Genomic DNA, 12,684 nt, shown 5'->3' with positions numbered 1-12,684 from the left:
ATGTGTTCATGTGAACGCTGAGTAACAGGAAGGATTTCCATGTTCATATTTTTAAAGAATCAAAACCCAAAAACATTTCTGGTTGAGGTTTTACATACACTACTTCTCATACAGTATACCAAGTGCTGCACCATTTATTTTGTTAATGGGAATCACACCATTCATGGAAAATGACTCAGAGTTCTTGAACTCATCGGATAAACAAAAAGATGCTAATAATTAGAGCAGGTGTGTCCAATCTTGTCTGCAAAGGGCCAGTATGGCTACAGGTAAACAAAAAGATGCTAATAGAGCAGGTGTGTCCAATCTTGTCCGCAAAGGGCCAGTATGGCTACAGGTTTTCATTCCAACAAAGCATAAGTATGCATGATCAGTTGTTGAAGACTGAGACCAACTGATTAAACGAATGGAATCAGGTGTGCCCCTGAATCTTTGGACATAAAACTAGCAGCCACTCCAGTCCTTTGCAGATTGGCCATCCCTGCTTTACAGCACAGAGATTTAATGTCATGAGCAAGAAAGGTCATCTTTCAGGGGCTCCTGTACTGGCTTCAGCCAAACGTTCTGGGGTTGGATATTTTGGGGTAAGCTGTACATATAACCCAAAGACCAGGACCACCAACCTGTGTAATTTAACATATACTGGAGAGCGTAATGATTTCATACAATCTGGATATCACTACAAAATCATATGATACACAAATGGCAGCATTTTTTTTACTACATAGAGTACCAAAATCTTTCTTTGAATTGTAACAACACCCTTTTTGTTTCCACAGATTTGCCATCATGGCGATGAACCTTTTAACCATGCAAAAATAAACAGTGAGTTTGCTAAAGAATGCTGAAGAAGACATTTTTTGAGGATATATAGGAATAACACTACAGCAAACAGTGACCTGCTCCATTCATTCTGATGATATCTGCTTGGCTGTGATATTTTCCATGGAAGTTCCTGCTCATCTTTCTAAGTTCCTAGCAAAATTGATGGTGGGGGTACATGTCAACACAAGCAGTGAAATTTAATAAGAGTAATGTACATTCCCTGATTTTTTTTGGGTTGTTGACGATGAGGCATTTGGGAAGACGTGTGCATGCTGTAGAGTACTGGAATATTAGAAATACCACAAATGACACATTTGCCCTGAGGGTTTCCGGTGCTAGCTGTGTTGCATAAAAGCTGGCCCTCTGGGAGAAAATGGAGGACAAAAAGGAGAACGATAGAAAAAGAAAGGGAAAAAGAAACTTACCAAACTTACAAGCAGATCCGCTGCCTCTCGTCGTCCCAGAGAGCAATGCTCCACACGATCAGTGGAGGCACTGTGACTGCTTGGCCTCATGATAGGAAGACTGAGAGAGCGAGGGTCCTTCACCCCCCTCTCCACCCTCAGCTCCTCTCCCGGACGTGCTGAACACACACACAAGCACACACAGCAGTACACTTAATGCTATCTTTCCTGTATGGTTTTCATCAAAAGTCTTTAGTGGACCCTAATTAGTTAAAATACCTTTACGAAACTTGTTTTGTAGCATGGCTGTAATTACTAACCATCATTATCATTATAAAATTTGACTACCCAAATGAAAAAATTCCATTAAGCACTTGCAAGTGGCACCACCAGCAGAGTTTGATCCTTTAACCACTGAGAGCATAACTGGCCTTGACTCTTTTGGTACATAGAACGACTGTGTGTGTGTGTGTGTGTGTGTGTATGTGTGTGTATATTTCCCAACATTTCTTATATTAGAAAAAAAAATTTTCCTTCATTTTTTCATATCGAATGTAGCAAATAAACGGCAATTGTCCATTAAAAATATACTGAGGATTTGTATATTTCTATTCACTTAGAAAATCAAGAAAATGAAATTTGGCTGGGATGTTCAAACTTACAAGCATATAAGTATATACAGTACTGCACAAATGTCAAACACAATACTTTCATCACTGTTCAATTTCCAGTGAAAATGGCCATAATTTTTTTAAGTATCAGGAAAGAAACAGAAAAATGGGAATCCTAACAATTGCGCAAGACCTGGTAGACCACTAACCCCTAAATTACTACATTTCAGATCTATGGAAGGAAGAGAAGGCAGTATTTATGCCTCCCAAGCAATGAAAGACTTTTTGAACCTTGTCTACAAACATGTATCAAGCAAGGTGGAGCTACAGTGATGTGTTTTTGATTGAAGGGATAATGAATGCTGATAAGTATGAATAAACTTTAATGCATCATGTAATACCCTCTGGAAGAAATTCATTCTACAGCAAGGCCACAAGTGCACTGCAGAGATCCAAATATACTTATCAAACAAAGAAGCTGCTTATGTTCTCAAAATAATGTATTAGTCATCCCAGAGAACGGTACTCAACAGGGGGGTGGGGGCTAAAAATGTTCTTCATTTCCATATGCTAAATGCAAGAAACATCAAAAAGTCTAAGTTTTGAGTTAGACATTATCATCAGTGTTCTTTAGATGTGCTACAAAGAAACTGGATGCTCTCTCACCTCGTACTCGAAGGTAGTGACCCCCAAAGCGGTAGGCCTCGAAGCCCAGTGAGAGAGGAGTGTTAGACTGGTCCAGAAACAGATTGACACGAGACAGTTCTATCCCTTTCCTCTCAAATACCGTGCCCAGAACCTCCCTGTAACATACAGCACAACAGGCATTAGTCACACTCTTTATACCAGATCTCAGTGTCAGGTAGATCTGTAGTAACTGATCTAATGTCAAAATATTTTAACAGCAGCTACATTTAATTAAACTTTTGTGATGAATAAAGCAAAAGAAATGGAATTCAATTGATTTTTTTTCACTTTCTTTGTTTTGGCCTAATTATGCAAAAATGTTTTGGCCTAATTATGCAAAAAAAAATAGAAAAATTGGTGGAATGCCCCTTTAACGTGCATTTTATTTCTCTTGAACTTTTATGTGTGGATTTATTTGTATTCTCTATTTTTATCTATCTAGTCTTCTTATGAATGTGATCATTTACACAGCTATAAACTGACATCACATGTGGATGACACATTGTTTCCAACATTAGGTCTGTTGAATGAACTAGAATCACCTTAATGTCTTCTTTTTTACTGCTGGCACTATTTCCATGCCTGTGTCCATGTTTAAGTCGAACTTTAGAGTGAAGCACTCTTTACTGGGGTCCTGCAGAGGGCGACAAAGAGAGCAATGTTACAGCTTCATTTCTGAGGCAACAGATTTACCATCTTTGAGAGCTAGATAAAGATGCTCTTGTCAATTGTCAGCTTAAAATGTTTGTGATTTCCTTACTTGACATAAATTAAAATGTTCTTTACTCACATCTGTGTATCGCCTTCTTGCTTTCTTTTTCACTAGTTTTATAGGGCCACTCTTGCGATCCCTGGAGAACACAAACAGTATTAATTTGATGAGCAAAAAGTTTCTTGCATTCTGCCAAGTCATATTTGCAATGAATACAGAAGACCATGACTTTTATACAATTATTAAAATTCTGTGAACAGCTTATACACAATCAGTCTCACAATGATGAACAATTCTCAGTATAGTCTAATTTCACACAAATGCAGTGAACCAGAAGTTCATTTATGACTGGTCTTAGTATTGATTTAGTTGACACTTTTAGCATATTTTGATTGTTTCTTTGCTAATTTGGAGTTTTCATACAACATGTTTTAGTCCAAGATTAGGTTTAAGACCACACCTAGAAAAACAGACCCTCTGGCTTTCATTTTCCATTTTTTAGAAATAATTTAGTTAATCTATTAATGGAATGGTTAACCAAAAATATCAAGTATAAATTACTATACATGGTAAGTCAACCAAGACACATTTGTTTTTTGAGGTTTGTTTCTTTAGTTTTGCAATGGAGCTGAAAGACATATAACAGAAGTTCTATTTCAAAATCTTGGGGGACAAATTTATATTACTTGAGGACTATTTGCCTTGTAGCTTCAGTGCAATAATAAATAAGCACATTGCTGACAACAAACACGTCTTGACTGTTTGTCTATGTTTAAGAAGTGGGAAATGGTGTAAATTTGATTTTCCCTGTGAACCATTACTTCAAGAAGAAAAGGCAACTAAACCCAGAAAGGCTCTCATATGACACCACTGGAAAGTACTGGAACATCCGCTTTCATTTCACCAGTAAAGCCCCTAAGAGTGGTAAACAGATGGCAGGATGGAGAAATTAATAAAAAAGAACTGACCCCAAATCACAGCCCATTTCTTCCCCCTCCTCCAGGTCAGAGGGGGGGCCAGTGCGGGGGGGACAGGAGCGAGTGGATACGTTGCGAGCCAGGATGGAACCTACCGTTGGGACAGGAAAAGGGACAAAACTAACATCCTTCCATAGGCTGCTCTGATTTAACTTTATCCACACAAACCTCACACTCCCTGGTGGTAAATTAGGCTAATTTTTATGACTTTTGAACCTTTAGTTTCTATGAACAGAAGAAAACATTGTATCTGCAAAATGACAACTTTACAGGAGAAGGAAAAACTGCTTTACTTTTAATGCAAGTCAATGGAACCAGACTTTTTTCCAAGTCGATGAAATTTACACACAGTGTAAGAAACAACAGGCATTTTCAAATCATGTGAAAAACTGAAAAATGGAGATACAAGGTTTTCTTCTGATAGCAGCAATATGCAGATAAAAGTAAAATAATACTCAAAATCAAATAACATGAAGTAGATCCAAAATAGCTCAACCCCATTTCCAAAAAAGTTGGGACAGTGTGCAAAATGTAAATAAAAACGCTATAATGTGTAAATCATATAAACCTTATATTTGATTGAAAATAGTACAAAGAAAACATATCAAATGTTGAACCTTAAAAATGTTATGGTTTTTTGAAAAATATTTGCCCATTTTGAATTTGATGACAACAAAAGACCTGGGCAAAAGACCACTCAGCTTGTTATCAGTCTACAGTTCAAAAGCCTATATTCATGATGGTACAGGGGTGCGGAAATACAAGTTTTGGCAACATATGCTGCCATCCAGATGACATCTTTTTCAGGGAAGGCCTTGATTATTTCAGCAGGACAATGTCAAACCACATTCTGCATGTATTACAACAGCACTGGTCTGTATTAACAGGTGCTAAATTGATCTGCTTGCAGTCCTGACTTGTCACCACTGAAAACATTTGGGTTATGAAATGAAAAATATGACGAATGAGTCCCTGAACTGATGAGCAGCTGAAATCCTATATCAAACCAGAATGGGGAAACATTTCACTTTCAAAACTACAGCAAAATTCCTCAAAACTCCTCAGTTCCCAAAAGCTTACAGAGTGTTGTTAAAAGAATAGGTGATGAAACACACTGGTAAACATGCCCTGATCCCAACTATTTTGTAACATTTTATTTACATTTTGCACTTTTTTGGAAATGGGGTTGTAATAAGCACAACGATGTTCTTGTTAATTAGAGATAATTTATTATATCACCCACAAACACATATATTGTGCAGCTTGGAGGTACTTTCTAAGTTATTGTTAGCTTATATGTTTCTTTTTCTTATGGAACTGATTGAATGAAAATCTTTAATGAAATCACACACTAAATAATAAAATACTGAGCAACTAAATATTTTTGAAAACTATTTCACTTCTCATTGGAAAAGCTGTCACTAAAAACACATGCATTCATAAGCTCCTACTGCTGTTGGTTCATTGCTGTTCCTACTCTTTAAATGGCACACTTGATGCTTTTATGAATGTTAAATCTATGGATGTGATACAATCAGTTGCCACACCACATATCAACAATATGTTGACACTGCTCAACTCTAGAACGAAAGAGCATGTCTACAATGCAAGCAGATAGAACAGGCAGGTCGCAGTGATTTTATGTGTCTGTTATATGTGCATTTTGTTGTCTCTTGCCACCTTCTACATAAATTCTCATTTTTTTAAAGGCAAATGATTCTGCATGATGCCACTGTTCATGTTGTGTATATGATGCTTACAGTTTCAGTGGCCCTAATTTAAAATACCCCCCCTATGTCCCTAGAGACTCACATGCTAAGCGTTCCCCTTGACACATGTGCACAAGTTAATGAGCAAGTCCCAAAGCCATCCATATGTTTTACATATTGAAAAAAACAACATGTTTACTGATGTTATAGTGGTGGTGTTTTGTAATTAAGGTGTAGATGCTTATATGAAGCATTATTTTTTTATAATTTTACTGCTTAATCTATACAGACAATGCTTAGATTTTTCCTGCAGTAAAATGTACAGCTCTTTAATGCCCCTTAATAATCCACCATATAAACATTAAAAAAGAAAGAAAATATGCAATACCACACATGAACATAATTAATATTATTTAGAAAACTGTTTAACATGAAATTATTCCTCTCTCTAGTTCAGTTCTCTTTCTAGGTCAGTCCTCTTTCCCAACATGGTAATGTTTGCCTTCAAGCATCATTAACTGTCAATCATCGCCAATATCTGATTATGTCACCCCTTGGCTGGGCCTATTGGTATCAGTCACAGACTTTTCATAGAAGTCAGGCCCTATGTACATTAGGAAACTTTCGGATTAGCTGATGTTTTAAAGGTCATCTGATGCAAGACTTGGCATATGTGACTGTCAAATATGTAATCAATGAAGAAACTAAAGTTTTTTTATTCATTTTACTGATGGGCTTGGAAGTCTTAAAATACTCTTATTGTTACATACCTTGAGGTTGCAGGTCAAAGCGCGGATGCCTATCAAAGTGCATGTTGCCACCAGCAACTGGGTGGCTGCGTGAGTCACATGACTCACAGAGGTGCAGTGGGCTGTTGTCCCTTAATTCCTGACACAGAGGATGGTGACACACCTGCGAGAGACACAGACAAGTCTTAATACATACTTTTAATACACAAATGCCATTGAACTATAACAGGAGATTGTTACTGGTTTCAGTTGACATTCCAGCCAAATCCAGCACAAAATCCCAAAACAATTCTACCAAATTTTATTAACTCTGATAATGATGTATGATAATTTCAGTCAAGTGATTATTCCCACAATGGGGAAATTTCACCTCCACATTTTAACACATCCGTGCAGTGAAACATGACATACACACAAGTGAATACACAACCCCCCTGGGAGCAGTTGGGCTTGGGTACCTTGCTCAAGGACACTTCAGTAACATACTGTCTGTTCAGGGGGTCAAACCGGCAACCTTCCAGTCACAAGGCTGGCTCCCTAACCTCTAGCCCACAGCTGCCTGCAGCACTACACCCCAGATTGGACTTCATACTGTTTCATTCTGTACAGCTGCAAACTGTAATTGACTTAAAACCATTATAATTTTGATCACTGATATCCTGACAGGAAACATCACTGACAAAGTTTGCATAGTGTCTTACTGAGTGCAACAGCTCATTAGCATTACAATTTTACACATCACCAGTATTGAGAAACTAGTTCTATTTTTATGACATTAAACTACATCTTTTGTTGCTGAAAGTACCTCAGACATAAAAACCTAGTCCAAAACAGAATATGTTGTATAGGGTAAAAAGTAGTAAAAGAGATCATAGGTAATTTACATTCTGGGGTTAAGCCATTTATCAAAGTTCTTTCAAAGTTCTGCTGAATGAAACGTCCTCTGATAGTTTCACAGTTTCAGGCAGTGCATTCCACTGCACTCTTATCAAAGTTTATGAACCCAGTAGCAGCATGGACTGAAAGAGCGGAAAGTGAAAGAAAGAGAGAGAGAGCAAACGAGAAAGATAAAACCCTTTCAGTGCACTTCCTCCTATTGTTCATTTGATGAGCTTTGCATCTGTAGCAACTGATGCTAACTCACATAAACACTCCTTAACTAACGGATGCGGATATTATGCATGCAGTGTTGCTCATTTGCTCATGTCTGGCATTATGAAAAAAAGACAGCAGATACTAGAACAGTGGTAGGCAATATGGCAAAATATGTTATAAAAATGCTATCAAAAGTTTTGAGTCATGCTGTCCTTCACTACAAACAATTTTCCTTTTACAGATTCCTGCTGTCATCAGAATTAACATTTGTTATTCATGATGAATAGCATGTTCTCAACCACAGCTACACCATTAGTGAGACTCTCTTGAATCTATTTTTAATGCAAACTGTAACTGGTCAGTGTTCTGTAACTGACATATTCTGTAAACTACAGCATAGCCTGCATTCTTATACTTTATTGTATTAACTTGTATTTTAGAAAAATATACTGGAAATTTGTTTCTGCTTTTGGGTGGCATGATGGGTAACGCTGTTGCCTCACAGCAAGTGGGGCCTGGGTTCAATTCTCCGGCTGGGTCACCAGGGTCCTTTCTGTGTGGAGTTTGCATGTTCTCCCCATGTCTACGTGGGTTTCCTATGAGTACTCTGGTTTCCATCCAAAGACCAACTGGACATGGTAAACTGCCCCTAGGTATGAGAGAATGTGTCTGTCTGTCTGCTCTGCAATGGACTGGTAACCTGTCCGTTGTTTATCCTGCCTTCCGCCCAATGACTGCTGGGATAGGCTCCAGCACCCCATGAGCCAGAAGGAGAAGCGGCTTAAATGATGTTTGTTTTTTTTGCTTTTTCTCTATTATACAGAAATAAACATTTTTCACAAACAACATACACACATAAAACATCAATCCTTACACTCAAATAATAATTAATAATGACTCCAAAGGGGGCCAAAGGCCTTTAGATGTCCTCATGAAAATTATGCGGTTTTATATAACAAAAATATTCATAATACATTTTTATCAATCTCTTTTAATCCCTCCAAATTATTAATTGTTTTTCTTACTTTGCATATAAAACTGATATCTGTGAATAATCTTTGCTCTGACTGGCTGCTCTGTGTTGTGCTTCATTCAAAAAGCAGTCCAAGCTAAAACATGAGAGAAGTAGAATTCTTTAAATATTTGCATGAACTGAAGAATGTATCAGTATTCGGTATGTCTCCATTTTATTAATGGCAGTTGTAACTTTTCAAAGTTCTAAACATGTCCGTTGTTTATTTCTAGGTTCAATTGCAAAAATGTTTAATGTTTCATACAGAATGCATACCATAACTGACAAATGTACATTCTGTTCAAGTTACATCTGCACTGTTCATCAGCAGGTCTGTAAATGGAGAGGTCAGATAGAGGCATACCAAAAGACAAGACAGGCAAAATTAGGATGAAAAAGTGACAAAAACTAAAATCTAACACAGTCATCAACCTGCGGGCAGTGAATGCTGCTTCTGCTCCAGACCAAATGTGCTCAAAATATCTCCTAAAAGATTGTGCACACACAAACACACACAGCAAACCTCCTGCAGGAGCCAAAACAAATGTGTCTGCTGGACTCAAATCGAGTGACGGAGCGACTGACTGCAGGCTTTTGGGGAGAAAAACAGTCCCTCACAAAAGAAGAAGGCAAAGTCCAGACGGGCCCAACAAACAATAGAAGAAAAGCAACTCGGAAAAAATGAGTGGATACCAGAGAGATTACTTAATCCTCACTGTCAAAAAAAGAATATAGCATGAAAAATAATCAGAATGATTGATTAATGAGTTTAACAGAGTATAAATAATCTAGCGAGGTGCTGATGGGTATGAGCCATGATTTCATTTCTTTGAGAAACACTTCCACTGTCCTGGAAGAACAGGAAGTCAAAGCACATATGTAGAATATGAGGAAAAGCCAAAATAAGAAAGGCCAATAAAACAGGAGGTCTAGCCAAAATGTTACTTAATCTTACCTTTGTCTGTTTTTTCTTTGCTTTCTTACTTAGAGAGCATTAGTGCTTATTTACGTAAGGGTCAGTTTGGCTTCAGAAACCTTCCTTCAATGCCAGGAGACCTACTCATTGTGAAATGAGGCTTGCTTCAAATAGAATGTCAGGTTTTGTCCTTCTGTCTGTAGCACGTTTTTGCTTTCCATAGAATGCTGCATGTGCATATTAAAGGTTTGGTGTTTATTAAAAGAATAACACAAAGTGACAATTCAATACTATATTTTTTTCAATTCGTTATTTAAACAGGCTAACAGGCTATGTTATTTTCTACCTACAGATTAATTAAATTGCACATGGGCAAGGATTTACATAAGCATATCTATAACATAGAGGTGAATAGTCAGTAATGGATGTTACTGTGTGCTACTAGAAACAAACAACATAAGATATAACTCATGTTTGAGTTTGATTTGTTTTAATCTTTAAAAAATTGTTATTCCACTGACACAGTCTGCTCCTGTGTTAAATAGTGGTGTCTTTTATGTCAGCTTTGTGCACTAAGCTGCATGAACAGTTATATACCCATTTTATGCAATTTTAGGCTTCAGGATTTTTTTACTGCTTGGTCTGAATGGCATGCACCAAGAGGTATGTGCAAAATACTTTACTTACGACTCTTGAATTTCACCAGTTGCTATATTCTGTTCAGTGATGCACATTATACAGATGGCTAACTGTTTCAAGTTTACCTGAGGCAAATTTGTTTTAAATATGGAAGAATTAAACAGCATTAAGTATAAGTTTTAAACTAACTAACCCTTCATATTTCTAGTAGTAATACTGCATATCGTGGTTGTAAGGTAGGCAGACACAGCACTGATAAAAAATTGCCACTTCAACCTGTTTCAGAACATGCTATTTGAAAATTTTTGATTGACAGAAGATTGAATTCAAAAACAAAGCTGTTAATTAAGCTGTTACAAATTAAATATTTTTTAGATGAGGACTAGTGTTTTGTCATTTTTTTTGCCATAGAATCTTTGTGGAATCGAGTATCATAATGGCATACTTTATATTGGTGTAGAGTTCAAAATTCTGGTATCGTGACAACCATAGTTCTATCATGGTCTACCTCTGTTTCTGAATGACCCTGTGTTGTAGGTTTTTTGTGTTTTCTACAACCCCAAAACTCCTCTGCTGATTCAAGGTGGGTGTGTTAAGGAGCAACCTTAAAATAAGACCCAACATGGTGACAACAAAAACACTGCAGTAATTTTCATGATACGCAATGTATACCATCATATTTAGTTTTCTGCAATCTGTGAACATTCAGAAACAGACAAAATGCACCAGCAAAAAGTTACTTGTTACTATGCAGTTACTCTACACTAGCTGTGGTTGTTTATATGCTTTCTATAATTCACCTAAATACATTTTTTCCATTATATATATGCAGGTGTTCAGTGTTCTGGAAGTCCTGACAATACCCACAACATACTAAGAAAAGAATATGGTGATTTCATTTTAAACTAATACCACTGTACTGCCCACCCCTACCCCAAAATGTACAGTGCAGGTTCGCAGTACTGGAAAACACTGGTCAACATCACTTAAAGATGCTGTCCAAACTAAAAACAACATCACAGCTCTAGCTGCTTAACTGCTTCTTGTTGTGCTGTTGATGTAAAATGTCGTAACTATTATGGCAAGCAGAGTGGCATGGAATCAACCAAGGCCCCAAGCATGAGTCAAAGAGGTCAAATGTCAGACTTGCCTATTGCTTTTAAGGCCACTAAAAGACCCAGTAAAGATTCAATTACTTTCACAGCCATCAGTGCAGGTTAATCACTTCTCGGACATGACAAACGTGTCACACTTCAAACATGCAAGCATGCATGGCCCACTAACCTACTAAAGTCCACATAGGGCTAGAATTAGTTCTTAATGCGAAGAATAATCCCTCATCGTAAAAAGGATCCAGAGTGTATTTATGTCACCTCTACTTCACATTAGGGCCATGACTGTGAATTATATTAGAAATCCAGGAATCTAATAATTATTTTAGTGGTTATCTAAGTAATTACAGTTTTTAAAAAGCCCAAATAACAAAATGGTCTTAAAGGCCTACTCTGACCTCAGTCTACATACAATACATTATTTGACATTGTAATTTGTCAGCAATCATGAATCTGTCCTTTTAATGCTTTTGTTCAATGTTTTCTCACTAAAATCACCAGCATGCATTGTGCAAATACAATGTACAACCACTGGGAATCCCAGCATAGCTCAAACAATCTATACTGCTTGCCTATTCACTGATCTATAAGCTAATAAAGACATTTTTCGACCTTTAGGCCTGCGAAAGGTGCCAAACTGTGGTAAAGTAGCTGGATCTAGATGGCTTTTGCATTCAGCTTGTTGTTGTAAGTCTTTATGGTCATTCAAGAAATCTATTCTCTCCATTGTTATGATGTCTTGAAGTCAGTTACAACAGTTATTTGGTTGCAATAAGATTTTTGGCTCATTAAAAGCTAGTTATCTGGTTTCCTTGTGTATTCAACAACTAGCAAAAAAATCAATAAAAAATCTAACAGCTCACCCCAAAATATCCACATCAAAGTAGTCAAAATTTCTTAAAGGTTTCTCCAAATTTTAAGATATTTCATCAGACAAGAGTGTTCCGTGTCTTAAACCAGATGTAAAAAAAATGCTCTAGATACTACTTCAGCACCACTGCAGGACAGAAGTAGATATGTTCAAAACAGATATAGTGATGGTCATACTTTGGCCAAAGTGTTCTTATAACTGAACAATAACAAAGAGCCTTTCATAGATTCCAAAATACATAACTGGAAAAGGACAAACTATGAAGATAAAAATAAACATATCTTTTTAACTTTTTTATTTTTATTTTTCTCTTTGTACTTTGCTTGAACTCCTTTATATTGTGTGAAACTTTGATGATTGGTGTA

At 36.9% G+C, this 12,684-nt stretch overlaps 1 protein-coding gene across 5 annotated transcripts in view; it reads right to left on the bottom strand.

Moving 5' to 3' along the window:
* plekhg5a (pleckstrin homology domain containing, family G (with RhoGef domain) member 5a) overlaps positions 1-12,684 on the bottom strand; it is a 56,831-nt gene that overhangs the window by 20,177 nt on the left and 23,970 nt on the right. For all 5 annotated transcript variants that reach the window (XM_017682905.2, XM_037532293.1, XM_037532292.1 and 2 more), the window contains 6 exons: positions 6,696-6,837; positions 4,208-4,307; positions 3,318-3,378; positions 3,070-3,161; positions 2,507-2,643; positions 1,251-1,408 (listed from right to left, as the gene is read on the bottom strand). In XM_017682905.2, the coding sequence (XP_017538394.1) occupies positions 1,251-1,408; positions 2,507-2,643; positions 3,070-3,161; positions 3,318-3,378; positions 4,208-4,307; positions 6,696-6,837 (690 nt within the window). The remainder of the gene's footprint in view (positions 1-1,250; positions 1,409-2,506; positions 2,644-3,069; positions 3,162-3,317; positions 3,379-4,207; positions 4,308-6,695; positions 6,838-12,684) is intronic.

Source organism: Pygocentrus nattereri, chromosome 21, assembly GCF_015220715.1.
Source record: "Pygocentrus nattereri isolate fPygNat1 chromosome 21, fPygNat1.pri, whole genome shotgun sequence".
Lineage (NCBI taxonomy): Eukaryota > Metazoa > Chordata > Actinopteri > Characiformes > Serrasalmidae > Pygocentrus > Pygocentrus nattereri.
This window is presented reverse-complemented; position numbering and strand designations above follow the sequence as displayed.